General features: G+C 55.2%; 15 protein-coding genes across 15 annotated transcripts; 9 read left to right on the top strand and 6 right to left on the bottom strand.

The window, feature by feature from the left end:
- Window position 1: 1 nt before the first annotated feature.
- Window positions 2-1477, top strand: BDY17DRAFT_138062 (uncharacterized protein). The gene is made up of 2 exons (XM_033729479.1): window positions 2-627; window positions 698-1477. Exons 1-2 carry the CDS (start codon window positions 286-288, stop codon window positions 1244-1246), a joined length of 891 nt encoding a protein of 296 aa, XP_033589477.1. The 5' UTR covers window positions 2-285; the 3' UTR covers window positions 1247-1477.
- BDY17DRAFT_296470 (uncharacterized protein) lies at window positions 1220-2433 on the top strand. The gene is made up of 2 exons (XM_033733456.1): window positions 1220-1527; window positions 1594-2433. Exons 1-2 carry the CDS (start codon window positions 1258-1260, stop codon window positions 2209-2211), a joined length of 888 nt encoding a protein of 295 aa, XP_033589476.1. The 5' UTR covers window positions 1220-1257; the 3' UTR covers window positions 2212-2433.
- An 81-nt stretch (window positions 2434-2514) lies between these two features.
- Window positions 2515-5270, top strand: BDY17DRAFT_279619 (trichothecene efflux pump). The gene is made up of 11 exons (XM_033732032.1): window positions 2515-2950; window positions 2999-3060; window positions 3117-3257; window positions 3319-3397; window positions 3451-3597; window positions 3650-3843; window positions 3894-4122; window positions 4179-4230; window positions 4282-4399; window positions 4465-4926; window positions 4990-5270. Exons 1-11 carry the CDS (start codon window positions 2772-2774, stop codon window positions 5163-5165), a joined length of 1839 nt encoding a protein of 612 aa, XP_033589475.1. The 5' UTR covers window positions 2515-2771; the 3' UTR covers window positions 5166-5270.
- A 142-nt stretch (window positions 5271-5412) lies between these two features.
- Window positions 5413-6788, top strand: BDY17DRAFT_296462 (3-oxoacyl-reductase). The gene is made up of 3 exons (XM_033733455.1): window positions 5413-5487; window positions 5533-6356; window positions 6422-6788. The coding sequence occupies exons 2-3, from the start codon at window positions 5642-5644 to the stop codon at window positions 6496-6498; spliced, it is 792 nt and encodes a 263-aa protein (XP_033589474.1). The 5' UTR covers window positions 5413-5487; window positions 5533-5641; the 3' UTR covers window positions 6499-6788.
- Window positions 6774-7936, top strand: BDY17DRAFT_296461 (uncharacterized protein). The gene is made up of 2 exons (XM_033733454.1): window positions 6774-7609; window positions 7674-7936. The coding sequence occupies exons 1-2, from the start codon at window positions 6884-6886 to the stop codon at window positions 7803-7805; spliced, it is 858 nt and encodes a 285-aa protein (XP_033589473.1). The 5' UTR covers window positions 6774-6883; the 3' UTR covers window positions 7806-7936.
- Window positions 7937-8527: 591 nt separating this feature from the next.
- BDY17DRAFT_137923 (mono-functional DNA-alkylating methyl methanesulfonate N-term-domain-containing protein) lies at window positions 8528-12175 on the bottom strand. Its single transcript, XM_033729478.1, has 2 exons — window positions 9407-12175; window positions 8528-9345 (listed from the first exon to the last, which is right to left on the bottom strand). The coding sequence occupies exons 1-2, from the start codon at window positions 12077-12079 to the stop codon at window positions 8587-8589; spliced, it is 3432 nt and encodes a 1143-aa protein (XP_033589472.1). The 5' UTR covers window positions 12080-12175; the 3' UTR covers window positions 8528-8586.
- Window positions 12176-12406: 231 nt separating this feature from the next.
- BDY17DRAFT_310000 (DNA-directed RNA polymerase III subunit Rpc5) lies at window positions 12407-13517 on the top strand (the record flags this gene model as incomplete). Its single annotated transcript, XM_033735391.1, has 2 exons — window positions 12407-12413; window positions 12472-13517. The coding sequence occupies 2 exons, from the start codon at window positions 12407-12409 to the stop codon at window positions 13515-13517; spliced, it is 1053 nt and encodes a 350-aa protein (XP_033589471.1).
- A 2913-nt stretch (window positions 13518-16430) lies between these two features.
- On the bottom strand, window positions 16431-17115 carry BDY17DRAFT_316520 (uncharacterized protein; the record flags this gene model as incomplete). The annotated part of the gene is made up of 3 exons (XM_033736017.1): window positions 16431-16496; window positions 16551-16881; window positions 17099-17115. 3 exons carry the CDS (start codon window positions 17113-17115, stop codon window positions 16431-16433), a joined length of 414 nt encoding a protein of 137 aa, XP_033589470.1.
- A 69-nt stretch (window positions 17116-17184) lies between these two features.
- BDY17DRAFT_296447 (HAD-like domain-containing protein) lies at window positions 17185-18330 on the bottom strand. The gene is made up of 5 exons (XM_033733453.1): window positions 18155-18330; window positions 18022-18094; window positions 17667-17966; window positions 17467-17615; window positions 17185-17416 (listed from the first exon to the last, which is right to left on the bottom strand). The coding sequence occupies exons 3-5, from the start codon at window positions 17948-17950 to the stop codon at window positions 17241-17243; spliced, it is 609 nt and encodes a 202-aa protein (XP_033589469.1). The 5' UTR covers window positions 17951-17966; window positions 18022-18094; window positions 18155-18330; the 3' UTR covers window positions 17185-17240.
- A 271-nt stretch (window positions 18331-18601) lies between these two features.
- BDY17DRAFT_250439 (S-adenosyl-L-methionine-dependent methyltransferase) lies at window positions 18602-19666 on the top strand (the record flags this gene model as incomplete). The annotated part of the gene is made up of 1 exon (XM_033731060.1): window positions 18602-19666. One exon carries the CDS (start codon window positions 18602-18604, stop codon window positions 19664-19666), a length of 1065 nt encoding a protein of 354 aa, XP_033589468.1.
- A 142-nt stretch (window positions 19667-19808) lies between these two features.
- BDY17DRAFT_236779 (uncharacterized protein) lies at window positions 19809-20445 on the bottom strand (the record flags this gene model as incomplete). The annotated part of the gene is made up of 2 exons (XM_033730308.1): window positions 19809-20182; window positions 20247-20445. Coding segments are annotated over 2 exons (573 nt in total), but the record flags the coding sequence as incomplete, so codon positions are not given.
- A 574-nt stretch (window positions 20446-21019) lies between these two features.
- Window positions 21020-21394, top strand: BDY17DRAFT_250904 (uncharacterized protein; the record flags this gene model as incomplete). The annotated part of the gene is made up of 1 exon (XM_033731118.1): window positions 21020-21394. One exon carries the CDS (start codon window positions 21020-21022, stop codon window positions 21392-21394), a length of 375 nt encoding a protein of 124 aa, XP_033589466.1.
- Window positions 21395-21417: 23 nt separating this feature from the next.
- On the bottom strand, window positions 21418-23214 carry BDY17DRAFT_323669 (putative laccase; the record flags this gene model as incomplete). Its single annotated transcript, XM_033737062.1, has 1 exon — window positions 21418-23214. One exon carries the CDS (start codon window positions 23212-23214, stop codon window positions 21418-21420), a length of 1797 nt encoding a protein of 598 aa, XP_033589465.1.
- Window positions 23215-24021: 807 nt separating this feature from the next.
- On the top strand, window positions 24022-26111 carry BDY17DRAFT_251127 (putative non-hemolytic phospholipase C precursor; the record flags this gene model as incomplete). Its single annotated transcript, XM_033731142.1, has 6 exons — window positions 24022-24135; window positions 24189-24623; window positions 24674-24709; window positions 24760-24843; window positions 24899-25590; window positions 25646-26111. The coding sequence occupies 6 exons, from the start codon at window positions 24022-24024 to the stop codon at window positions 26109-26111; spliced, it is 1827 nt and encodes a 608-aa protein (XP_033589464.1).
- Window positions 26112-26176: 65 nt separating this feature from the next.
- On the bottom strand, window positions 26177-27760 carry BDY17DRAFT_323667 (Rhodanese-like domain-containing protein; the record flags this gene model as incomplete). Its single annotated transcript, XM_033737061.1, has 1 exon — window positions 26177-27760. One exon carries the CDS (start codon window positions 27758-27760, stop codon window positions 26177-26179), a length of 1584 nt encoding a protein of 527 aa, XP_033589463.1.
- Window positions 27761-27828: the final 68 nt, after the last annotated feature.

The following is a 27828-nucleotide window of genomic DNA, read 5'->3' as shown; positions in this document are numbered from 1 at the left end:
CCACTATCTAGATCGCGGCAGATGGGCAATGACTGTACCAAAATTGCCCGTTCAGCTTCCCCACGGGGACAGATTGCGGGGGATCTGCTCAGCGTCCCTCCACTGACGACACCCTGCGTGCCTCATGCTTACTTGGCTCCTCCGGAAGTCGCACCGAGGGAGCTGTGCAGCGCAACGTGCCGCTTGACCCCAAAAAAACCCTAAAACCCCTCAACATCTGGCAGGACGGTAGTAGGGGGTTACGTCTGTCAATGCCATCTCTTCATCTCCGTCTCGCCAAACACCATGCCACCAGCAAGCGGCAAGATCTCCCCAGCAAACCGCAGCAGCCGCGGCGGAGACAGCATAGCAGCAGACGCAGGCAGCAGCACGCCAGAGCGCAGACGAATGCGCAACCGCATGTCCCAGCGGGCCTTCCGCGCACGCCAGACGCTACGCATCCAGGAGCTGGAGAAGCGACTTGATGAGCAAGCTCTGCCGGACGAGTCGACTTTGGTGGTGCAGTTGCAGGACGACAATGCGCGGTTGCGCGAGCAGCTTTTGGGTGTCCACAAGAAGGCGCACAGTTTGCAGATTTCGTTGAGGGGTTTGGCGGAGGAGGCTGCGAGGGCTTTGGGACTGGATCAGGTGTGCTTCCTTCTTTTTCGCTGTTGCTTGCTCGCAGATATCTGACGAGTGTGTTTAGCTTGCGTATCAGGACATCTCAAGTATTGATCGGACAGGAGTCGAGCAAAATGGCGGTCCAGAGAGTCAAACATTGCCGTTGGAGACGACCTCGCCCTCGGATACCACGGTCGAGCTAGATGCTGCGTCGTGTATGCGGTCCAACACCCTCCCTGGTGGCAGTGATTGCATCTTTTCCGACGTGCTACTTCGCGAGCGAACGACATTCGGTAGTGAGGATGCTTCAGTACGATGGCCCAACCAGTCAAACTCTGCTCCTGTGCTCGACTGTTTCATAGACACGCTTGCTGGACCAGACGACCCAAGCTTCCAGATGACAGCCGTAGATCCGCCGGCTCTACATGTTCGTGCACCACACTATCCTCTGGAATCTCTTTCCGGGCCCAGTATTGGATTTGATCGATACAAAGATCTGCTGGACCGAGCTGCGGTAATTTCGAATGCTCCGCAAATCCTGAGACGTACGAATTCTACGTTTTCAGACCATATCGATGCATTCGAATCCAGTCTAGCAAGCCAATGGCCTCAACTAGGGCTCATACGAGCTGCTGATCAACAGTGAGTCGTCAATACATGCCTGCCATTCTCATGCATATCACCACTGACCAACTTTGCCGTAGACTTCTTGGCGCCATCGAGTTCATGATTACCGCGTTCATCAGCGTTTCGTGGAAGCCGATGATCGCGTGGGAGACATACACCAAAAGCCTCAGCGCGCTCAAAGATCTGACGGCCTGGCGGATGAAGCGCACATTGGACAACTGGCAGAACGTCGCTCCGCAGTATCGGCCAACGCGGCTGCAAATGTCCGTCGAGCATCCAAGTGTGATCGATTGGATCCCGGTGGGTTTGCGAGAATTACCATCCTCCGCATTTAGCAGGATCTAGCTGCTGACTGGCATACTGTAGTGGCCCTCGTTGCGCGATAAGCTCATCCTCCACCACGCAGCCAACCCACGCATCGACGACATCATCAGCGATGTTGGGCGATCTTATGTCGTCCAAGCGGATTTGTCACATCTCATCGACTGTCCTCAGCCAGTCATAGGCTACGTATCTATCTGGGGACTCGTGCAAGCAATCACTTCGAATGGGAATGAAGAGCCTTCCAACGCGCGTCCCAAGGCTCTGCCCACAGGATGCAATAGGGACACTCATTGTGTCTCGACAGCAAGGACAACGAACGAGACAGCACTCTCCAGCTCTCCACAACAACAGCAGCGAACCAGACTCCCCGCCGCCTCCGCAAGCGAGCTCTTCCAATCTCCCGTTCTCGCAACAGCTGCGCATCGCCAGCTACGGCTCGACCACGGCATGGCGTTCAACTACCGCCTGGACCCGGCTTTCTTCGAAGCATATCCCGAACTCTACGATTGCGAAGCGAATGTCATCGCGCAGGGAGTGCCCCTCAAGCCGGACAGGCGCCTCGTGGACGACACTTTCCCTTGTCCCGGGGCCTTGGATTCTGCGGCACTTGCGCAGTATCAGGACTTCTCTAAATTGGCGCTGGGGTATGTGACCGTGTAGATCTGTCGTGTGGTCTTTGCTGCCCCTTTTTGATCCGATGCAATGAATGTTAGCGGTTTGGCGTCTGTTTAGCAAAGTCAGCAACGACTGGTTCGGAACAGCTATTTTTGGTGATGTGTAATGATCCTCGAATCGAACCAGAGTTTCAATCTGCTATCAACTGGACTCGCGAAGGAGTTGAGACGGATATGCAAGGCCTGAATACAACTGCTTTTCATGGCCTGCACGTGACTCGTATCGATCTCGAACCCTAAGTCCCTCGACACTTTCCCCCTCCACCCATGACTGTACAAACCCTGACTACGCAGAGTACAAGAGTACACCCCGGCGGAAAGGGACAGCTACCCCATGGGGATCTCTGACTACCTTACATGCAAGCCTCGGAGATCTCTGGCGATCCATCCCAGGCAATCGGCAATGGCCACACTGCCATCCCTGGAGCTCGCAGGCAGGAAAGGCAGTCGAGCAGCCATTTAAGTAGACGCAGCTGGCACATTGAGCCCGAGGTAACCTTTCTCTATTATCTCCTTACATCCCACGGTGTCCCGTAGCAAAGATCCATGACCTCCCATCCTAAATCCAGGCTCCAAGAGCTGGAGCTCGCGCACGCGGGCGAAGGCACGCTCGAAGATCTCAGGCATGCCGAAGCACTGGCACTGCGAACGACGGATGTGAAAAGGGGCTATTTTACGAGTTTGACGCTGATTGGAGCACTGGCTTCGATCTCGCTGTCTACTGTGTAAGTCTGGTCGGCGGCAAGTGGAATTCCGACTCACACACACTACAGGGCGAGCTACTGGGGCTTCTCACCTGCCGCCGCCGTCATCACTGTCATCAATGCCGACATAGGTAAGGGATTCTTGCGAGTACTCGCTTAAAGAACCGTGACTGATTTAGCGCCGTAGGTCCCAGCGACAATGCCTCCCTCTTCTCCATCATCTGGTCCGTTTCATCGGCCGTCTCCATCATCCTATTTGGCCGCATCAGCGACAAGTTCGGACGACGTTGGTTCCTCGTTGCCGCTACTGCTTGTGGGTTCATTGGAGGTACGCGACACATTCCTTCCGGTCCCAGCGAGCTGCCAATCGAATCTTATATGCGTCACAGGAATCATCGCCGGAACTGCGCAACATATAAACACTCTGGTGGGCGCCAATGTCATGCTTGGTCTCGCTGCAGGTGTTCAGTAGGTTGAAGCGATGCTATTGTGATACGTGTTTGGCTAATGCGACCTCTCAGCACTTGCTATGGCCTGACAGTCGGTGAAATCTGTCCCCACAACTACAAATTCGTCGTCGTAGTCGGCATCGTCGTCGTTCCCAACGTCATACCCACGGGATTCGGTGCCTATCTGGCACAGCGATTGGTACACACGGCCAGCTGGCGGTACGTCGTGTTCAACGATTGTGTCCTAGAGCCGAACTAACGCAGGCCGCAGCTACATCTACTACATATACATCGTCTTGCAAGGTATCGCGTTGCTTCTGATGCTCGTCTTCTACCATCCTCCCAGCTTTCGGCAGCTCCACGGCAACTCTCGTACCCGTATGCAGGAAATCAAGCGGATTGACTGGGTTGGCATCCTTCTGCTCGTGGCCGGACTGGTTTTGTTCTTGCTCGGGGTTTCATGGGGTAAAACCAGACGTTCCACCTCCAAGTGCACGATTGTTAACATTCCACAGGCGGCCAACCTCTTCCATGGTCTTCATCTCGTATCCTCGGCCTCATCATTTCCGGCGCCATCCTCCTCGTCATCTTCGGCTTTTGGGAAGTCTACTCTAAGACTCCCAATCCCCTCGTGCCGATGCACTTCTTCCGGGATGTTCGCGGGTTTACCATGCTTTTCATCATCAGTGCGGTCAGTGGGACGGTTTACCTGGCGTCCGCCATCATTTGGCCGTCTCAGGTCGCGTAAGTCGTTTGTGTTCGAGGCAGGGAATACAGCAATGTTCTAATTATTACTACAGCGTCATCTACGCCACTACCATCACGAGCTGGCAGCGGAAGGCCTGGGCCTCTGTGCGTCCCTCGGCACCACTCAGGCTCCATGCTTTTGCTAATATCGACTAGACAACCATTGCCTTTGGCATCTGGGGCGGGCTTATCATCCTCTCCCCCTTCCTCGGGCTGGGCAAGTTTGTGCGAATTCAGCTCATCTGCATGATGGCATTCTCCGTCGCATTCCTTGGTGAGTATGCTCGTTGGAGTCCGCCTGTCTGCACACACTCTGACATCCGTCTGATCTTTGCATAGGCGCCCTGATCTCCTGCAACCCCTCCAACTTCAGCCAGTCCGCAGCCTTCTCGTTCCTCGCCACCTTCCCCGCCGGAACGCTGGAGGTAGCCTCCGGTCTACTCGTTCAGCTCGACTCCAACGACGCCGACCTAGGCACGTGCTTCTCCATCATCTTCCTCGGTCGAACAGCCGTCGGCGCAATCTTCACCGCCATCTTCGTCGCGATCCTATCCAACAAAGCGCCCACGGAATTAGTCAAGCATGTCACCCCTGCGGCTTTGAACGCAGGTCTTCCCAAATCCTCCCTTCCGGCGCTCTTCAAGGCAATAGCTGCTGGCACTGCTGACGCTCTGGCTGCGGTTCCGGGCATCAATGCTACGATTGAAGGCGCGGTGGCTTTGGCCACGGCGGATGGGTATGCGGCTGCTTATGCCTATGTCTACTACGCTGCGATTGCGGTTGGTCTAGTCGGACTTGTTGGTATGCCTCGACTCCTAGACAGTGTTCCATTTGACGGAAGTTGCTAATGGAAACTTCACGCAGCGTGCATCTGCATCAAAGACTACGACCCGTACTTCAACAATCACTTGTCACGACAGATCTACAAGGGTGGCAAGGAGACGGAGGGGGCAATTGATTACGAGAAGACCAAGATGCGCGAGGACTCTTTCGCCGAAAACAGCGTGGCTGAGAAGGACGTGGTTACGGTGAAGGAGTGAGATGGAGCGAGGCCGAAAGATGAAAGTTTTTGACGTATGTTGGAGCGCTGATTTGGATTGTGAGCATCAACGTGTACTGGTCATATCGAATAATCGATTCCCAACTGATCTGTAAATCCATCTCATGATGTCGACAACACACACGTCGCTGATGGCAACGGACTGGTAATGCCATCAACAGCCTGATCCCCGAGCTTCCCCACACCACTAGTGGGGAGGATGTTGCCCTGCATGTTCACCCCGCACTCGACATGATGTTAGTCAGGTATCTCTGACTGACCAATCTTTGTTCCTCAGCTCGGTAAACGAAACGAGCAAGGCCGTAAGCGTGACATCGTGGGTACCGGGGCTATCTGACAACTCGTAGGTCACGTAAACGATCGAAGGCGAGTCCGATCAAGATCCATCTTCACGTCTGCTCACATCCTTCCCCCGTTCTTGAACTCCTTAAGTGGCACCCATACTTCTCCCCCAAAATGAGCCACACGCGCCGATTCGCCGGCAAAGTCGTCTTCATCACAGGCGGAACGTCCGGCCTAGGCGCCGACACCGCCGAGCTCTTCGTGCAGGACGGCGCGAAAGTCTTCGTCGTCGACCTGCAGGAGCGCGACATCCTCTCGCGCCTCGGGAGCGACAACGCGGCCTTCCGTAAATGCGACGTCTCCTCGCCCAACGACTGCGCGAGCGCGATTGAAGAATGTGTGAAGCAGTACGGTCGCTTGGACGTGCTGTTCCATAACGCCGCGCGGCTTTCGCCTCTTGCGAATGTCGTTGACCACGAGGTGGAGATGTTCCAGCAGATTATTAACACTAATCTTTGCGGCTTGTTCTACCTTTCACGAGCTGCGATTCCGCAGATGCGGACCCAGGGCAAAGGCGCAATCGTCGCTACTGCCAGTACCTCAGGCCTGGCAGGCGACTACGGACTGTGCTCGTACAACGCCGCGAAGGCAGGAACGGTCAATCTTGTCCGTTCGATGGCTCTGGATCACGCGCTGGAGGGCATTCGTGTCAACGCTGTGTGTCCGGGGTATATGATTACACCCATGACGGAAGCCTTTCGGATGGAGAAACACGTGCAGGATGCGCTTCTGGCGACGATTCCGATGAGACGAGGGGCGGATCCGAAGGAGATTGGACGGGCGGTACTATTTCTTGCGTCGGATGAGGCTTCATTTATCACGGGCCAGAGTATGTACAATACGAGTTTGTGCTTTTGGTGGCTTGCCAGCCTTGCTGACCAATCGACTTTACAGCATTGACGATTGATGGAGGATGGATGGCGAAGAGCGGTTGCCCCAACTTTATGGAGTTGTTTGGAGGCCAGGCCTGAGGGGTTTAGCTACACGATGAGTTATACCGATATGTTTGGAGCGAGCTGTCCGTCCGTTATGCATACCGCCAGCAAGTACAACTTAGTGACACTCGTTTCCTCGGTTGGTTGGACTTCTTCCACGGCATTGGAAGCCGATCAGCGCCAGCATTGCCGGGATGCTGCACCTCGATGGCCAGTCAACTGGCGTTACTAACAGCTAGGTGACTAAGTGCTGTAGAGGATCGACGTTGTATCTGCACAGCTGTGTGTAGGAAAGCTCGACAGCTCGACAGCTTGACTTGACGGAGTGATCTACAGGACCAAGCCTGGCGTTTACGTTAACTACCTACCACAGCGCTCCAATTTACATCATCATTCACAAACACAACAGCTAACCGCCGCCATGGTCTCCCCAACCCCATCGATAGCCGAAGCCCAACAACGCGTCAAAGACGAAGGCTGGTGCGTGATCCCCGACATCCTCAGCAAAGACGAAGCGAAAAACGTCCTCGACGAACTCTGGGCCATAGCAGCAGCCGCTCAAAAGCGAGGCGAAGACACCTTCCTCCCCTTCCTCGACCCAAACGAAAGCAACGTGCGCGTCTTCTACCTCCTCGAACACGCGCTCTTCCGCAACCTTATCCAGCATCCCACCGCCATCCAAATGGTGAAGAGCGTGTTGGGCGAGAACTTCCTCATCTCCAATTTCACTGCCAACATTGCTCGGCCGGGGAGTAAATCTATGGGTTTGCATTCGGATCAGTCGCTCGTCTCGCCTGACCCGTGGCCGTACGTTAATGCTATGAATGTCATCTGGTGTCTGACGGATGTGTACGCCGCCAATGGCGCGACGCTGTTCATTCCGGGGTCGAACAAGTGGGAGCGCAGGGTGGAAGTGCCGGACAATGCTCGAGAGCTTTTGCGGCCGTTTGAAGCCAAGGCTGGCTCGATCATCATCATGGATGGGAAAATGTGGCATACTTCTGGTGCGAACGTGTCGAGCGAAGATCGCGCGCTGTTGTTCGGGTACTACACTGCGCCGCATCTTCGGCAGCAGGTCAATTGGACGAGGAAGTTGAATGAAGAGGTGAAGGGCAGTCTGTCCCCGGAGATGGAAGAGTGGCTTGGGGTAGGTTGTGCGATGTGTGAGAGTAAAGCCCATCATGCTGACGTACTTTTTACTTCGTGTTTAGCTCGGTGTCACGGCGAACTTGGGAGAGGCCATTCTGCACCTCAAGTATCTTGACGATCAGTTCGCCACGAACGGCGAGAAGTCAAGCGCCGATACAGCGGCGGCGTTCAAGGCTTCGTCCCATTCCAAGTAGTCGCAGGCGTTCACGGATTGCAGGTGTATACATAGAATGAAGACTTTGGCGGGGAAGGGTCCTGCAATTGCGGGGCAAATCGTGGGGAAAAGACTCCACCTCACCCCGTCATCCAACAGTAGCAAGCTACCTACTCAGACACCATACCATCACCATCACCTCCATCAACGCCCCTTCAACCCATCTCCTCATCTCTTCCAGTACCTTAGTCAGCTAGACTGTAAATCGAAAGATGGGAATGGAACGCTATCTAACGTCCGTCCCCCCAACCCCTCCAGCGCCCACTACCATCTCCAAGCTAACAACACGTCTCGGTCCAATGCAGCCGCCGCAACACCATCCTCTTCAGCTCTGCAGCTCTCATCAGCTCCTGGCTTGCGCTGCGCTATCGGGACGAACAGCTGCGCCGTCGGAATGTAGGCACGTTGCACGTTGAGCCGAATCGATCTGGTATGTCTATGTATTGTCACTGCAGTATTGCGCAGAATGGGAGAGTGGATGGGTTTGCTAATGCGCGATGATAGGCGGTGGGATTTGAATGATCTGATGTACGCGTACGACCTGATGGCGTTGCATGAAATAGGAATGGGAATCTGGGATTATGAAGAGATTATGTACGGTCTCTTACATGATGGGCATGCCATGCAATACGACGTAAGATGAAGGGCTAGTAAGGATATAACGACTCGAATCATCATCGAAACCACAGCTACAGCGACACGCTACCTCCCAATGCACCCCCTCTCTACCCACTCATCTATCATCAATCCAACACAACAATCTAATGCATCCTCCTCAACCCCTCCACCATCCCCCTGACCCCCTCCAAATCCAACCCCCCAGGCAACCCCGCAACAACACTCTCCTGCACACTCTCATCCAGCTCCAAAAACCCCTCAATCAACTCACCATCCACAAACCGACTCGGCCCCTCCTCCCCCGCATCGCGCACCTGATTCCTGAACCCCCGGAACCGCGCAAACGACACATGCCCCGGACTCTTCACTAGCTCCGCCATCTTGCCCTGCAAGCGAATCAGCAGGTCCTGCTTTCCCGGCGCAATGAGGCCGAAAAGGTAAATGCTGCCTTCGACGGTGGCGATGAAGGCGCGCGGGATGACGGTCGCGCCGGGCGTGGGCACGACGTCGATGCGGCGGATGCGATTCACCATCTCCCCTAGCAGCATTTCCGACGTGACGCGCAGCCGTCTTCGATCCTCGTCGTTGAAGCCGTTGATGTCGTGCTGCAGGACGAGCAGGTTGCCCTCCGCATCGGACTCGAGGTACGTGTTTTCCGCCACGTGCGCCACCGCTGTGCCCCAGAGGGTTTCGAAGTGGCGGGCGACTTCTACCAGGGTGTCGGGCATGCCGGAGCGGCCTGGGCGGTATTCGACTAGCGAGAGGGATTTCATTAGGTCGGTGACGGCGATGGTTTTGTCGGTTATGGAGATGTCGATGGGCGCGGTGGCGGTGCGATAGGCGGCGCGTTTGACGAGGAAGGGCGTGCTGGGCGTTTCGTATTCGAAGGAGTAGACGACGACCTGGGCGTGACTGTGTTAGCGTTTGTTTGTCAAGCACTCGGTCAGAGGCGGAGAAGCTCACCGTCTTGATCAAAGCAGCGACAATCTTCCCCTGCACCACACCCAGACACCTACACGCGCCCTTGAGCGCATGCTCCGTAATCAACTTCAACTGCCGACTCGGCGTCACCTCAAACACCAGCAACCGTCCCCGCGTCGAACTCGAATCCGCGTCGTCTAGAAACGCAGTACCAACGACAAACCTCTCTGCCAGTCCACCCGAGCCATCGTCCAATGGACACCGCATACAGCATTCAATCAGCTCATCTTCATTCAGCTGGAAGGAATGCAGTTCCTGAAACGCCACCTCATCCACGAGCTTGAAATGAGAGACAATCTGCTCTTCGCCCGCCTTCAGCGTCCGCTTGATGGTGCCGAGGCCGAAAGCCTTCAACTCGGCGCTGTATGCTATCCTTCGCACCGTCTCGTTCACCGGCAGAGTCTGTACGTGCGTTGTCCGGCCTTCGTCCACCATTGCTAGTTTCAACTCGCCTTCGGCGGCGAGAGCGATGGCGTTGGGGTAGACGGCGCTGTCGAATGAGCAGATGCATGAGGCGTCTTCTGCTGTGACGGCACTGTACACGATCCGTCCATCTGAGCCGTATATGAGAGAAGGATGTTCGCAAGTAGCAAAGACGTTTTGCAGTCCGTCTGCCCTTGGTAGCAAAGCAAAATTGGCTTGTTGTGTTCCCAAGATAATACTCTTGCGGGCGGTGAAAGGTCTTTGTAATGACTCGATGGAGTAAGTGACGACGTTTCCATCCGCTAAGCCGACGAAGAGAGTGGCGGGCTGGCCTGGGAGGAGGTTGGCCACGATAAGAGAGCGAGGAACAGCGAGGCTGTCATCATCGGCCACTGTCTCTGTTGCAATTGGCTGCAGCGTTTGCAAGTCAAGGAAGGAGACTTTGCTGTCCTTCCAAAAGCCAACAACGCAAGCACCCGGGGTTGAATGGGAGAGCGCGATGCAGGACACTTGCTCCGAGGCGTCAAACTCCCGCTGTGCTTGTACTCGGATTGAAGACGCAGAAAGGTCCAGAGCTGCCAGTGCCGCGCCTCCGAGGGACACGAGAACCGTGACGCCTTCTCCAGATACGGCTGTGATGGTGATTCCTGGACTCCAGCTCTCGGTGACCATGCCGCTGTCCACATCGGACAAGAAAACTCCAGATCCAGTCACCTGCACCACTCTACCGTCTGGTAGACTGCTCGCGTATAATGTGCTCTCATCGAGGGTGAATGCTCGGAATGCCTCCACTTCCTCAACCTCGCCATCGGCCGAGAAAGTGAAGACTCTGGAATGCCCGACAAAACTGACGACAAGCGTATCATCCAGCTCGGCAGAGGCATGACTTCGGAGACTGAAGATGCCGGACACAAGCGCTCCCATCTCTCCAATCGAACCCAGGTCTTCCAGCCCGACTCCCGACCTGACAGATCGCAGACTCCCATCTTTGAAAGCTCCCGATCCCGTTACGATCCTCGCCTGTCCACTCGAGAATTCATTCACCGGTGCGTCGGAAGATCGGTTCCCCATGTCCATTACCGTAAAGTCCAGAATCGGGGCAATGTTGGCAAATGTCTGCACGACCTCCAAGCTCTTTTCTGAAATCTGGATAATCTGGCTGTCGCCTTGATGGCTTCCCACGAATATCCTTCCGCCGTCCAGATAGACCAGAGTTGATGCTCTTGATGTCTCGCCAAGCACGTCAATCTGATGCCCGGCGTATTCTCCCTCGCCATTCTGCTGCACGAACAGTAGATATAACTTCCCGTAGTCATCCGCCAGCACATATCTTTGATCATCGACAGCACACCACGCCACCCAAACGGTCGCCTCCTCCAAGGCCACCGTATTCTTGACCCCATACTCCCACTCTTCCACATAGCTTATCCTCGTCTCCCCCACCACCAACATCCCATACATGGACGCCGGCAACGGAATCAAATGCGTTGCGCCCAACTCAATTTCCCCACTCACTTCCCTACTCCCCTCATCCGGCATCTCCACACTCCCGGGCTCTTTCTGTGGCTGCAACGAAGGGGTATAATCCAACCTCCTCACCTTCAGCCGCACGCGACTCTGATTCGTATCCTCCCACAACAACGCCAGCTCAGGAGGCGCCTGCTTCGCCCCGGCATCCCGCTTCTGCAAGAAACAACTACTCTTGACAAACATCTCCGGCACCCGCACGGGAATCGGATCGCCCAGCTCCCCAATCTCGTTGTCTGCCGCTTTCCGCTTGCCCTTGCCTGCGTGCGCAATGGGCAGCACATTCACCACGCCCTCGTGGCATTCGAGCGTGAGGAAGCGCGCGGTGGGATCGATGTGCACGCGGTCGCCGGTCTGGCTGTCGCGGGCGGATTTGTCGGCGATGTCATGGTAGCTCTTCTCCGTCACCAATTGGTTCGTGGCCGCGTCCCAGCTGAGGGTGAAGTAGTGGTAGCGATCGGTGCCGACGAAGAGATGGTCGGTGGGGGACTTGGCGGGCCGGAGTTTGTGCAGCAGCGTTGCTTTGCCGTAGATGGTTTTGGTGTGTTGGAGGAGGAGCTGGGTGGGGTCTGCGGGGTTGGGGGAGTAGATTTCGAGGCGGTTGGCTTTGGCGAGGACGAGGTTGTCGGCGTCGGGAGCGAGGAAGGAGAGTTTGAGGGCGTGGCGGACGCTGGAGGGGCGGTGGATGGGGGCGAGATAGGCCATGATGGGCGATGGAGGGTGATTGAGTGATCAGGCTGAGGTGAGGGAGTGAGGAGGCTCGGTGGTGGAGGGCGGGACTCAGGTGATCGTATTCATCGGAATTGACGGGTAGTTGATACCATAATCATTCGCCGGACGGTCGTGTGCAATGAGAGATGGATTGGTGTGAAGTGTCGGACAAAGTGATGTTCATGAAATGCTGAGTCGTTGGAGCTGTCGGCCATCAATGACGATCCCGAATGGCCCAAGCTTCGTCTGTCAATCTTCAAAAAATCCCAGAGCCAAACCAATCTTTACGACTTGCAGATTTCACTCCTTTCACCACCAACCATGGCGCGTAAGTTGTTGCACGATGCTCTTCACCTCAGATAGAATCTAACCACTTCCTCATACAGCCGCACGGATCGAAGAGGACGATCCAGTGACAGCCGAATACGACGTCTTCCTCACCAACCCCAGCGCAAAACAGCAGATCCTCCTCGTCCAATACCCCAACCGCTCCCGCGACAAACCCTACAATGCCAGCGGCTTGGCCCTACCGCGCGAGATGCGAATCAAACCACAAGCCGCCCACATGGAGCTGGACATCAGCCTCAACACCGATCGCAACTTCAACAAGTGGAGGGGCCTGAAGTGGGGAGATGCGCTGAAGACGGGCAGGGAGGTGCAGAATGTCAGTGCTACGTATGGTTTGGCGGCGGGGTTTACGGGAGTGAGGGGTGGAGTTGGAGGGGGATTGAGGAGGCTTCAGTTGAAAGATGCGGCGGATAGGGAACTCGATCTGTCTAATGGACTTATCGAGTTCGACGACGCTCAAGAACAAGGGAAGGTCATGCACACACAGACTCTCGGCGGCCAAATCGTTCACCACGAGAGCGCGACAGAAGCTGGCAAGCCGGTCTACTTTGTGGGCGCCTTTCGTGGCTCCGAACTCCACCTCTCCCAGGTGACGGGCAGCGTACAGCTCCGCCCACAATTCCACCACCTCGACGCCGAAGACCAACGCAACCGTATCGCCGCCTCGCGCGCCGCGGCCGAAGCAGAAGCAGCTGCCTCCGCTGCCCCAGACATTGCACGCGTAGTGCACCAGACATACAAACCCACGACCATCAATCCCAAGGGCGAGCTGGAGCAGCGCGAGCACGAGATGAAGATGGCGCTGCAGACGGCGCACGAGGAGCGCTGGGTGAAGCTGGAGTACGTCGACGAGGAGGAGCCCGAGGCGTATCGGGTGTGGAACGAGCGGATGTTTGTGCAAGACACGAGTGAGGCGGGAGGCTGTGTGAGGTTGAGGAGTGGAATGGAGGATGAGGAGTTTTTGGATGCGATTAGTGCCCCGGCAAAGGAGGGGACAGTGAGAAGGAGGAGGAGATCGAGGAAGGGCAGGGGGAGTGAGGTGGTCGATGTGGATGTGGATGTGGATGATGGGGAGGAGGGATGAAGGGGTGGTGCTGCATGAATCACTCGACTATCATATCTGCCAGGGCATGCTGGCCACCACTCGAGGACGACAGACTTCGAACCGCGTACACGACGCTCAACAGCGCGTGCACCACGTGGGTGTTGATGCTGGGAATCGCCTACAAGCGTCGAACGGACTGCAGTACGCGGTCCAGAACTGCAGTCTAGCAGAGGGTACAACCCAGCCCACCATGCACACAGCAATCACCTCATCCACCGCCCAAATCGCGAGAACGCAACTTCCACATCGGACCATCGGCGAAAACACATCTCCCGCACAATCGAATCTCTCTCCCCCACCTTATCAGTCAACCCCGCCATCTACAACGGCCGCCAACAGAACGCCCGGGCCCCGCCCATTCCACACTCGCCCGTCCCCCACTTTAGCGTTCAAATAGTACAGACAAGCTTGCACAACTAATGCAACGCCAGCAAGTAGCAAGCGTGCGCGAGTGGAAGTAAGTCGTAGCCGGCCTCCGCTCTCCGCGGGGCGAGCTGGAGCAGCTCGTGTCATCTGATGCGCCGGCGCAACCAATCGGGACGGAGGGCGCAGCTGTTTTCCCCCGACCGCCGACTGCCCTTTCCGTGCGAAGCCGTGTAAGTCTCGCGCCATTCGCTTGCGTTCTTCGCTTTAGCTGGTCGTGTGATGCAGAGGCGGTGTGAGTGAGCATTGTACGTTTCTGGCGTTTGCCCGATTGTCCGCTGTATCCGTTTTGCTCGGGATTATATGTATAGGGTGAGCATGACCGTAGTTCTTTTCCCTTCGTCCTCGTTCGTCTGATTGTTCCTCTCGTAACTGCACGGCCTTCGCTTGCGAAAATAGTCCTGAAACACTGGAGACCGCGAGACGCCGGATCCATCACTTCATCATTTTCGCCTTCCATTAAGTGGAGCGGGATTATTGGCATCGCAGATCTAAAGGTGCTGCTTGCTCAACGTCATATAAACACTGGAAGAAAGACGAAGAAGAATACTCTGCATTCTGGATTTTCTGAACGGACGAATACGATTTGCGACTCGTTCTTGACTACCTTACCATGCTGCCACTCGTGCCGATTGTGGTGGTGGCTTACGCTGCGCTGTACCTTTTGACTTGAACGGCGGCGAAGACAATATTCTGGACGAAATGGACGAGATTGACTCGACAGTCGACATGACGAACGACTGAATCCAGTCTACGCAGTCTTTTGCTATGCGAAGGAGCAATCGATACGACTACGACACGAGATGGATACGAGAATGACTGCCCGAGCGGCGTGACGGAGAGGGCAATTTTACACAATACGCCAAATGCAGCCTAAGAGCCGAATATGCTCCAAATGAGAGAAGAATGTGTTGGCGAAGTCAGAAATACTCTCGAGTGGCCGCGAGCGAACAATGAAACTGCAAGAATTCTGCGTGCAGAGGAAACGAAAGTGGACGTGTATGGCAACGAGGGCACGGAATCTGCTGCTTAACGATGGATGAGTAGAATGATGAGAGACCATGCGTTGAGTGCTTGAAAGGCGACTTGAGACAGTGGTGGGGTGCTGGGCGGCGATGGATTTGCATGTGATGAATGAATCTCACGCGTGATATGACTCGACCGGATGGGATGAAATTTACGAGAAACTCGAACTAAATGGCAATGAATCTACTCAATGCTTGTTTCACTGTCTGAAAACGATTGAAATGGCATCCCGCTGGTCTTATTTGGTCGGTGTTGCGAGCTACTAAGCCAAAATGGAGAAAGTGGAAAAACTTCGGCTTTTCGGCAATATGAGGTATATAATCGATCTACAAGGGCTGAGACTTTCATGAATTGGGTTTCGTGGTGTAGTTGGTTATCACATCTGTCTAACAGGAAAGCCTCCGGGCCAACCGTGAACACAGAAGGTCTCGTGCGTACCCATTTCTCAGTCCACTCTACTTAGTAGAGTCAACCGGCGCTAACATCAGTTAGCGGATCGAACCCGGACGAAATCACTTTCAAAGACTTCTTTTTTGGCCATTTGAACGCTTATCCAATGTACCATGCTTCAAATCTTCAAGCTTGGGAAGATTGGTAGAATTACAAGATCGAGGTCGTTGCGGCGGTCATTGTGCTTTTTTCCTCGGCGGAGTCCTCAAGGAGAGCGGCAGCGACGATCGTACAGTATCTACAGCCTTTATCATCCATATTGACGACACTGAGCACAGGAAAGTAGTTCGCCGCTGAACAGCTATTCTGAGATGTCGAAGTCTCGAATGGGCTATTTGACATGTGATCGACTCGGTGCACGAAATGAAGTCCGACAACAATGGCTTTGTTGACTGGAAGCATTGTATCCCTGTACGATGCAGTAGTAAGGCCCTTGTCAGAGACCATTGAACAAATCATAATACCGAGGGTGAGAATGAAGCAATTTTTTGGGTAGGTAGACGCCACGATGTGCAATGCCGGATCTAATACATTTCTCTGTAGTTGGACGGACGGTGGCCAGCGGAGGAGTAGTCTCGTTATAGCTGGTCCACGTACTTTCCCGTTCTAGGTATAGCTACAGCCATCTGTTGCCGGTGATTGCGGAGGCGGGCAGGTCCAGCACCAAGCCGTTGGGAGCCTTCGCCCAGACGAGCGCTCGCGATTACCGCTGTCGATTGAGCGTGTGCCAATGGCTGTAGCGGTGGGCTATGCAGGTGTCTTGCGAACGAGCTCGAAGGCAAAGGATCCTCCACAGCCTGTACTGATAACGCCAGGAGGAGCTGCTCTGCGTGCTTCCTGGATGTATGACGGCCCCCGTCAGTCCTTGCGTTGAAGCCCTTCGTGACCCCGAGCTGCGAACGCCAGCAGGTGCTCCTTCTGCAGACCGCAGGACGTATTCTCGACCGCCACGGGGGCGCACTCAATGTCATTGGTCCCTCAACCCGAACGCAATCACGATGCCTTTGGCTTCTTCGTCCCGTACTTTGACCTGCTCGTTACTCGGTTGCCCACGCCTCCCTGTATAGACAATCAGCTCACACTCCGCAACATCGCAATCTCAGAAAATCTCACCAAGTCCAAAGCCCCTCTTACAAGATGATACTTGACACCAGGACAATCCTGCGCCCTCCCACCCCGAACCATCACAACCGAATGCTGCTGCACATTATGTCCTTCCCCCGGAATATAAGCCGTGACCAGCTTCCCACTACTCAACCTCAGTCTCGCGACTTTGCGCTCCCCCGAGTTCGGCTTTTTCGGCTTCACCACGCCCACGCGCAGACACACGCCCTTCACTTCGGGCCGGTTGACGAGGGCGGGGGAGCGCGCTTTGCGGGCGCGTTGCTCTTTGCGGCAGCCGCGGATGACTTGATTGTAGGTTGAGAGGAGGGAGGGGGTGGTGCTGAAGGGGCGGGCTTTGCTGATGGGGTTGGCGATTTGAGTGAGGGTTGTGAGGGTTGGGCGGAGGGTTGTGGGGAGGCGGAGGAGGGAGGTGAAGAGGCGGAGGGCCATGGTGGGCGATGATCTTGCGTCGGAAGGATGAATTGGTGCAATGGATGGAAGAGGGAGAGGTGTGGCAGCTGTCGAGGATTTCGAGATTGATGGCCAAGAATTTTGACAGCCGGGCTTCGCGCATCGCCACCACGCCAGGACAGCCTTGCAGCTGTCAAATATTAGAAGATGAGGACGAATGCGAGATTTAAATCAATCTACCGTGTAATTACTCTATGTCTATCGCTATGTATCCTATTTTGCCACAATCTACTTTGCATGGCCATTGGAAGTCGCACCACCCTTGAACTTCTCAAACCCTTCTCTCGCAGCATCTTGTATGCTAGTCTTCCCTTCTACAATCTCCTTGACTGTCGCTAGGATTGAAGACCAATCGTTGAATGTCGTGAACGGTACATTTTCCTTCACACAATACGATACGAGGTCTGCCCATCATTAGTCATGCGCACACAGTTTAGAAAGGAGAGAAACTCACCTCGGCCCTCCTTCGCAAACAGCAGATCAGTCTCCCTCGCAGCAGACAAGTCCGATACTCCGTCGCCAGCGTAGAACATCCACGGTCTTTGGTCTGCGGGTAGCTGTGCGTACGGCCGGATAGTTAAAGACTTGTCATGCCCGAATCCACTACCGTTGGTCAGCACATTCGTTCCACGCCTTCGTCACGCCATAACACACCTCTCATCATGAAACTTGATATCCCACCCTCCTTCCTGCTCAATCGACATGCCCGGTCTTGCCTGGACATCGTTGCAGACGATATCAATCTGGTCGACTTCGTCACCAACCAGCTTCTTCATAATCGCCGTAATGATGGGCGTCATGCCGCCGGAAAGAATGACGGTAGGGATCTTATTCGCCTGCGCCCATCGAAGATAGTCCTTAAAGCCCGGATCCAATTCGATGTTCTCAACGAGATAGTCCACGCATTGCGGGAAAGGCGTGTTGACCGAGTCCATCATCTTTTGAAAGGAATCTCTGTCCGTACGAGTCAACAATACCCCGCCACAGATATCGTATTGCGGAACCGCACCTAAACGTCTCCCGGTTCTCCAGTACATCGCGATTACCCTGCTGTCGCTTCTCCGTCCCAAAGCCTAGGTTGTCTGTCTATTTGTCGGTCAACCTTGCACAGATCATGTTGGCAGAGAAGCGGCGAGCGATACCATGTAGTCATTGCTGTCTTGCAGCGTGATCGTTCCGTCGAAATCCGTGAAGAAGATGTATTTGGGATTCTTGAAGGGCCAGTTCATGGCTTTTAGCTCCGAGTTCTGCGCTGCCATGGTGGCGATGTGTATCGTGGAGGTTTATTTGGATTAAAGTGATGTTCGAATCGTTGTCATTTGGCGAGTGTTGAGACCAGAAAAAAAGTCGAGTTGACATCTTCGGGGAGCTCGGACCGGCTTTCTCAAAGTCATTTCATCTGGAGCCTTTGCTTCTCACATCTTTCATTCGGCGTTGACTGTTATTCTGGCGAGTGAGATTCTGTAGATCAGCCAAACGAATGAAGGGCGAAAACGTTATGATCCCCTCGTCCGATGCTTTTTGACGATCCAATGTCGTCAGCACAATGACTTCCCACACCGGGCTGCAACGCACGACTGGGAAACTCCATGGATCGAGCGATTGCACAATGGCTGCAACAGACAGGCCAACCCGCTTCCAAACTACCTACTCTGAAACTGCCATACACCATCTACGGCCATCTGCTCCTCCTTTCTCAAACCGCATTCACAAGCCCTGAATGGAAACAAGTCAAACACGAGCTCAACAACGACCTAAGCACCCTCTACCCCATCCTCGCCACCCACCTCAAAATTACACACATCGCAATCAACAGCGCAATCCCTCCATCTGTCTCCGACAATGTCAATCACGAAGAAGACAACATCCTCCGCTCCCCCTCCAACTTGAACCCCATCTATGGCGACTTCGGCCCCAACACGGCTTCCTCTCACCCAACAAACTCAGATTTCACCGCAGCCTTCTGGACGACAGCAAAGCAAAACGGCATCCAGCAAACCTGGACCCCGCGCTGGACAATGTTCTCCCGCGGCAACGTGAGCGAGAAAGCACGCCTGTTGGACCTACCTTCCGTCCATCTCGCGGTGGAGGAAGGAAAGGCGAGTGGAGCCGGTTCCTGCGCGGTAGATTTGTTCGTCGGCATCGGGTATTTCGCCTTTTCGTACTTGAAGGCTGGCGTGAGGGTTGTCGTTGGGTGGGACTTGAATCCTTGGTCTGTGGAGGGGTTGAGGAGGGGAGCGGAGGCGAATGGGTGGGACGAGCAAGTTGGTGAGGCGGTTTCTGCTGGCGGAGAGGCGAGATTGCTTGTGTTTAATGAGGGGAATGAGAATGCTGGACGCAGGATTGGGGAGATGAGAGCGAGACTCCCGCCTGTCAGGCATGTAAATTGCGGGCTTTTGCCTACTTCGCGAGCGAGCTGGCGGACGGCGGTGGAGGTGTTGGATCCGGAGCTGGGTGGATGGGTGCATGTGCATGAGAATTTCGCTGTGGCGGAGATTGAGAGTCGGGCAGAAGACGTGCGGGAGGCGTTCCAGGGGCTGTGCGGTGGGAGGGAAGTGCGGATTGATCATGTCAATCGTCTGAAGAGCTATGCTCCCGGCGTGATGCATTGCGTGATAGATTTACATGTTTCCCCTCGCTGCAATGCGGAGTGATCCACACTGAGACCATTGCCCTGCCCTGCCCTGTCCTTGTATCGAGTCCCTCAACTCCAAAGCTAATCCTCCACGCTCATAATGATACACCTCTTCAACACCTCCTCTCTTCTCATCAGTCCGCAAGACCTCACCGCGCTACCCGCCTAAACTTCGCCGGAATGTTCGCCTCCACAATACTCATCCGATCCATCGCCTCCTGCCTCTCCTCCCGCAACTCCATCTCCTCATGCATGCGAAAATGCTCAATATCCTCGGGGTGCGTCAGATCCTCCAACGTGGCATCCGGCCCATGGAACTTTTCGAAATGGTGAATCTCGTACTCCCACTCGTCGTCGCCGTGATGTCCCGGCCCGAAACCGAGATCCGGGAGGGCGACGCCGGCGGCTGTACCGATTACGTATTCGGCGAAGGAGACGGTGCCGCTTTTGTCTTTGTCGAAGAGGGAGAGGATGAGGCGGGCGGCGTCGTCTTTTTTGTCTTGCGAGACGTGGTAGTTGGAGGGGTCTTTGAGGCCTGGAGAACGAGGAATTAGTAATATGTAGTGGATGGGGTGTAGGACTGATGGTGGCAGACATACCGTAAGTTTTGAGAATGTCCTCTGGCGTCCACTCGCCGCTGTCGTCGTAATCGTGGAGGGTAAAGAAGGAGCCGGCGTCAAAGACGTCGATGTGGTGCTCTTCGGCCATGTGCCTGGTCGCCCAATCTGCGTCTGGTGCGAGGGGTTTCTGCTCGTAGTGCCCGTGCTCGTGGTCGCCGTGCGCCAGCGCACAGGCGAGGAAAGTGGAAAGGAGTGAAAGGAGGGTGAGATGCATCTTGATCAAAGAGCGTGATGAAGAGAAGAGGAGTGGAATAGGTTATGCAAGACAAGGCTAGTCGAGTGGTCTTCAATGACGTGAAAGTAACATCAGGGGCTCGAAAAATATTCCATCACGCCTTGCGTACAGCCAGACACGATTGCCGACCTCACTTCACACCAGCACGTGCGGCGACCTCGCTCTTCCCGCCGACATGGCCAACAACCAAATCAATCCACTCGTAGCCATAAATATATGTACTGCAGAACGACAATGACCATTCCTCACACCCGCACACGTCTTCCCTAACCCACTCTCCAAAATGCCCACCTCCCCCTCAGAAACAGCCGCCTCCCTAATCCACCTCCTCAACACTAAAGGCGAGGGCGACTACATAGGCGAGCCCATCTCCCAACTCGAACACTCCCTACAAGCCGCGCACCAAGCACGCACAAACCACGCCTCAGAGGAAACAATCATCGCCGCATTACTCCACGACATAGGCCAATTCCTGCCGGCCGAAGACGTCAAAGCCATAGCCCACAAGGTGCAATCCATGAACTCCAGCAGCGACGTCTCAGCCGGCGGCGTGGGGCGCGTAGGCCACGAGCGCATAGGAGAGGAGTACCTGCTTCGACTCGGATTTAGCGAAAAAGTCGCCGCCCTCGTGGGCTCGCATGTCGCTGCTAAGCGCTATTTGTGTGCTGTCGAGCAGGCGTATCATGATGGGTTGTCGGACGCGAGTAAGAAGTCGCTTGTCTTTCAGGGCGGGCCGATGGGAGGGGAGGAGGTGCGGGCTTGGAGCGCGAATCCTTGGTGCGAGGAGATGGTGGCTTTAAGGAAGTGGGATGATGGGGCGAAGGTGGTGGGGTTGAGGACCGAGGGGGCGGAGGCGTATCGGGGGATGATTGAGAGGCATTTGATGCGGTGATTTTCGAATTCGTTCTATTTGAGCTATTTATCTGGGCTGATGTCAAAGGCCATGCTCATCCCTGCTGCTTGATGCCACATTACGTGGCAATGGAACATCCAGATCCCCGGATTGTCTGCGCGCAGTCGAAGTACGGCGTACCCCCGTCTCGGGACATGCACAGTGTCTTTCTTCACTGGATTCACGAGATTGTACTTCCCTCCTGGTGGCTCTGTGTTAGTGTAGGGATTATAACTCCCCCAATTAAACGTCGATGAATATGTAGATAGAACCCAGAAATCGTGACCGTGCAAGTGAAAGGGATGGCCTTCTTCGTCCAGATTGTTGAGGACGATATCGATCCACAGGGGCTTGGAAGGTTTGTAGGGGATGTGCGGGACGAGTTGGTGTTTGTCCCATTGCGGTCGGCCTAAGAAGACGAGAGGTTTGGGTGGTGAGGCTTGGGGTTGCCAGGTAGTGGAGTTGATGAAACCTAGGGGCTGGTTGTTCAGATGGGCGAGTCTTTGTGTAATGGCGTACAAGACTATGGTGTGATCGGCTTGAGAGGGCAGTCTTTCGGCATGAGGTGCTGCTGCGCGCAGCGCTTGCAAGTCGACGCTGTCTTGTGCTTGTGCTTGCGCTTTGGAGGCGGGTGGTGTGCCTGCTATTGCAAATGTATGCAAAGGCGTCAAAGCAGAGTTGGGATATTTGAATGGGGCCGTTTCCAGGAATACCTCCAGACTTGATGGGCCTGCGGTGCGTTGTCCACTTGACTCAATCTGCACATCGACTCGCTCGCCCGGTTGCAAGAACTGCATGCTTTTGGCTGTTAATTCCTCCACTCGATTCCCGCCATCGACTCCGATCGGTGTGAAGTGGAAATGAGAAGAAGATATTCCAGCTCCAGCGTACGAGCCAACATTGACCACGCGCAAGATGTTTCGCTTCTTCGAGTCGAGCTCCAACGCCAGGCGCTCATCGGATGTGTAGTCGAGACAGTCGACAGGCCTCGCAGCAACAGCATCAGAGCAGTTGTAAGCTCCATGTCCGTTGACAAGAATGCTATCCGGAACAGCCTCATTCCCAAAAGCGCCCGGATGCGAAAAGAACTTCAACGCCTCGCCGGCTGTGCGATGGTACCAGTCTCCAAGCATGACCAGATGCTCTGCGGCTTCGTCTCTGCTCTCCCACCATGGCTTGGGTTTGTGCACAATCAAGCCTCCATACAAGCCTTCGGCTCGTTGTAGATGGTTGTGAGAATGATACCAGAATGTCCCGCTTTGGCCGTCTTCCACTCTAAAATCGTAGATGAAGGATCCGTTGACGGGTATCGGGTCGTTGGTAATGCCCACTGCTCCGTCCATTTCGTTGGCCCCTCGCATTGACAGGCCGTGCCAGTGGAACGATAGGCCTTCATCGTCGAGGGCATTTTCGACTTCGATGATCAGCCGGTCACCACAGCGACATTCTAGTGTTGGGCCAGGGAAGGCGTCGTTGATGAGGTAGACACGCTTCAGAACGCCGTCTGGGCGTAGGTCGCCGGAGGTGACTTTCCATTTCTGTCGGATGGTTGTTGCTCGGCGGGAGATGTGATCCTGTGGGTGTAGTCGAGACGGGTGGATGTTGTCCGTTGATGGAGTGGAAGTCTTGCCAAATGAAAATACAAGATGGTCCGCGGTTGTCCATTGCAGCAGCGTAACCAAGACTCCGGCGATGCATAATATCAGGAAGCATGTTGCGATGATGTGGAGGTGAGATCTTCGTTTCGCCGGTTGTGAGTCTTTGCCCGGGCCTTCTGTGGCGGTGATGTCCGGCTTGCTCCGAGCATCGCGACTTCTCATTCTCAGGTGTGAAGACATTTCAACCTCAACGTCATGATGGCATCTCCTCCTTAATTCTTAGACTGGTTTGTCGCTTGTCTGAAGTCTTCGCTACATAATGATGGATGGCGCAGATCCAGCCTCTGCATCACACAGCAGCATCGGACGGAAAACCGAGAAACGATCCTTGGGACGTACAGTATTCAAACAGCACAGCGGTACCGATGGCAAGGAGTAATCCAACGCCCTCGCCACTCGGCACATACTAGCCGCCACAGCCTAACGGCGGAAACCCTGGGAATGATTAGAATGATTAAAGTGAACAATGGCAAACCTCCACGCCGTGGTGCACGAGACGCCATACTGGCCATCGATTCGCCCGTTTCCTGGCCGCTGCAGATCACCCGTCCACCCCCGTCTGAAATCTATCTCACGCTGCAGGACCCTGGAGCTAACTGGCGGTTATGCTGACCTACAATTTGTCTTCCCCTGCCCTGCTCTCCTGCGTCGTGGGACTTCTGCACGCGGATCTTCGTTGCACGTGGGCCGCTTGCTCGTTTGAAGTCTGGGTCTCCAATTTCCTTTCACCATTTCCCCGAGGATCTTTCCTCCTTTCAGCAAGAACACTGAGTCTCTTTGCATGCGGCGAGAAGGCCGACATGCACACTATCTGCACATGGCTGGCGTCCCTTACCCCCCCATAGCCTTGCAACCGTGGTGTCGCACCGGGCCATGTGAGTGTACATATAGCATCTCCCTGATCGCCATTTCTTGCTGTGAGCTTTTCGTCAGGCATCTCTCCATCATCACACTCCTTTTTGTCTCAATATGTTGTTTCTCTTCACCCTTGCGGCAGCCTCTTTGGCGGCTGCTGGCAGCATTCAGGATGTCGAACACATTGTTCTCTTCATGCAGGAGAACCGGGCATTCGACCACTACTTTGTAAGTTCAGACTACCAGCAACACTCGTTCGAAACACCACTAACAGCGCAAAGGGCACCATGGCCGGTATTCGGGGTTTCAAAGACCCCAACGTCCAGGTCAACAACGGCACCCCAGTATGGTACCAGAACGTCGACGCCGCCCTGTCCACCAAAACGGATTCCCTGCTCCCTTGGTACCTCAACTACCTCGGTGGGACATGGGAGAACGCCACACAATGCATGGAAGCCGGCAGCAACGGCTGGAGTCCCAACCAAGCAGCCTTGAACCACGACCTGAACAACGACTGGGCAACTCAAAACACGCCGTGGTCCTGGGCCCATTTCACTCGTGCTGAGCTGCCCAATCACTTTGCCATCGCTGAGGGCTGGACTGTCGGTGATATGTACCAGCAAGCTGTCATCACTTCCACCAATCCTAATCGCGTGGTCTGGGCATCGGGCACGATCAATGAGCCGGATGGAGGTGTTTACATTGACAACAACGAGGTACGTCCTGTCGAAGTGGTGCAAGTCTGCAAGACTAATGTTCTTTACAGACGCCCGGCTGCGAGTCTCCCGATCTCAATTGCTACGTAAGTTCTTCTGCCCTTGCCTTCTGTCGTGTGTACTGACAACGTTGAAGCCCCTGACATGGGAGACTACCGCCCAACTCTACGAAAACGCCGGAGTTACTTGGCAGGTGTATCAAGACACGGACAACTTCGACGTAAGCCGCGACTTGGACGAGGTATTGATCCTATTCAAAAACTGATTTGTCCCAGGACAACCCCTTGGCTTGGTTCCAGCAATTCCAGCAAGCTCCCAACGGCTCCGCGCTCAACAAGCAAGGCATGTCGTACATCGGCCTGGAGTCCTTCTACAAGGACGCTGCCGCAGGCACTCTGCCTCAAGTCAGCTACATCATTGGTCCCGCCGAGTTGTCCGAACACCCCCCCTACCAGCCCAAAGATGGCGCCTGGCTGCAACAGAAGATTGTCGACACCGTCACCAGCTCTCCTCTCTACAACAACACCGTCCTCATCATCTCCTACGACGAGACTGGCGGCTGGGGTGACCATGTCGTGCCCTACCACTCCCCAAGCGGCACGCCTGGCGAATGGATCCAAGACCCCTACGGTGAGGCTGGATACGTCTACACTGGCCCCGGCTTCCGTCTCCCCTTCTACATCATCAGCCCATGGACGCGTGGCGGGTATGTCTACACGGGCAAATCCGACCACAACAGCCAGATCAAGTTCGTCGAGGAGGTGTTCGCCGCCAAGGGCAAAAATGTCAAGACGCCCGTGATGAACGCCTGGCGACGAGAGTTCATGAGCGACTTGACGCTTGCGTTCGACTTTGAACATCCGGATTATAGTATCCCGAGCATGCCGAACGCTTCCTACCCTTCGACGAACAGCAAGGGACAATGGAATGGCTATGCCGTGTGCGAGGCAAAATATCCTACTCAGAGGTGAGCATTCCGATTTGACACCTTCGTACACACACGATGCTGATCGCATGCCTAGACCGCCCGTCCCCTACGGCCAGCAGAACGTGAACACCGCCCTCGAGACAGAAGAAGGCTTCAAAGCCGTCCGCGGCGAGCTCTCCGAAGGCCGCTACCTCACCTTTGAAATGAACGGCTACGCCCTCACGGACACCAACGGTAAGCTCACCGCCACCAAAGCCACGTCCACGCACAACACCGCTTCCCAACGCTTCGTCGTGTACGAAGCAAACTCAACCCTCCCCGTCTTCACTATCAAGAGCGCGCAGAGTGTGAACTCTACCACGGCCACGGTGCAGAACAAGAAGTCGTCCGCGCCGAGTCTTGCGGGCTCTTTCCAGATCTTGGATATGGGCAATGGAACAGGATATTCTGTTCAGCAGGTCACGGGTAAGAAGTATCTGTCTATCAACAAAAACGGCGCTGTGCAGCTTGGCAAGGCTCCGGCCGGGTTCAGTATTTTCAGCGTGACTTATAACAGCTAGATAGATAGCGTGTTCGTCTTCATGCAATGTATCTTAGATTACGTCGCTCGTCTCCAACCTGAAAATCATTCAGCAGCCCGCACAACATGAAAGCCAGCAACACCATCATTCGCCAGCTGCGCAACGAGCTGCAGCTCCCAATCAATATAACTCTGCATGCTCTCGCGCGCATTATTCGTCCCCTCGTACGGCCGTTTGTACACATCAATCGGCTCCGACAACCACCGCGTCTCCGTCTCGAGCGGATAGCCAAGAGCCGTCCACCCCGCCGTGCCCTCCGATAAGCACTTCACTGGTCTTGAAGTTGCTTGCTTAGCGAAAGGGAGATTCGCAGCTGCTATTATTCCGTCTGGCGATGTGAGGATGATGGGTCCGCTCCCTGGGGCCTTTTGCAGGTCACGGGCGAGTTCTGGGCCTGAGGCAAAGTAGGCGCCCGGGATGTGTCCTTTCGTGTACGCTGGACTGCGAGCGAGGTCGATGATCGTGGCGTCTGGCCAGTTCTTGAGCTCGGTGGCGCTGATGGTTGAATGGGGGAGATCTGGATGGAAAATTGGTCCCGGGGCGGAAGAGACGGTTTCTGGTAATGTCGTGTTCTGCTCTAGAACGTACACGTTCCATCCCATTTGTTGCAGCCATGTCGCTGTCATGAGCGCTCGGATGCCGTCGTCGTCGTAGAGGACTATGCGCGCTCCTCGCACGCCGATCCACTCGTCTGTTGCTTGGACTAGTTGGCCTCCAGGCGCTGATAGAAAGCCTGCTGGGTGACCATGCTGGTACTCCTCTGGATCACGCACGTCGAGAGTATACAATGTGCGCGTGTGAGCTTCTTGCCGGAACTGGGAAAGAGTTTCGGCGTTGATGACTTGAACACCAACATGTTTTGCCCATCTCTCCACGCTTTCTCGTGCTTCGTCTCGCGCTTGACGTGAAGGCGTGGAAAGGCGTTCCGTCTTGCCCCTCTCCACGTCCAACCCCTCCAAAGTCCACCCAATCGTCCCATTCCTCAGCGCAAGCACCCGATTCGGAACCCCAGCATTAATCAACGACTGCGTCCCAATAATACTCCTCGTCCGCCCCGCGCAATTCACAATAACAAGCGTCTCAGGCGACGGCGCCGCCTCGCGAATCCTATACGCCAGTTCGCCTCCCGGACAACTTCGCCCGCGCGGGATGCTCATCGTGTGGAACTCCTCGAACCGCCGGGCGTCTACGACGACTACATCCTCCCGCGTATCGAGAATGTGCTTCACGTCTCGCGCGGGCAGGGAAGGCGTGTGTCGAATCGCTTCGACGAGTTCTCCAAATGCTTTGCTGGGCACGTTGACGTCGCGGTAGACTTCGCCTTCGCGGGCGTAGGCTGCCAACCCGCCGCGCAGAATCGACACATCTGTGTACCCGAGCGTTTGGATGCGAGGGACTGCACGGGCGACGTAGCCTTCGCCGGAATCGTAGACGACTATAGGCGCTGAGTTCCTTGGGATGAGAGCGGGGAGTCTGGCTTCGAGTTCGCTGAGGGGGATGGAGACTGCGAAGAGAGGGTGGGAGGTGGAGTAGGGGCCTTCTTCGCGGACGTCTATGAGGACGATTTCGCGGCCTTCGATCCAGTGCCGCCGGACTTGGTGTGGTGTGGTTGTTTTCATGGCCTGCATGGTTTCTTGGCTGAAGCATTGGTGTGTTGCAGCGGGAGAGCCTTGTGGTGAAGTGACGTGCGGGGAAT

The sequence above is a fragment of the Neohortaea acidophila genome, assembly GCF_010093505.1.
Source record: "Neohortaea acidophila strain CBS 113389 unplaced genomic scaffold BDY17scaffold_5, whole genome shotgun sequence".
Lineage (NCBI taxonomy): Eukaryota > Fungi > Ascomycota > Dothideomycetes > Mycosphaerellales > Teratosphaeriaceae > Neohortaea > Neohortaea acidophila.
The sequence above is the reverse complement of the archived record's forward strand: the minus strand, read 5'-3'. Positions and strand labels throughout refer to the sequence as shown.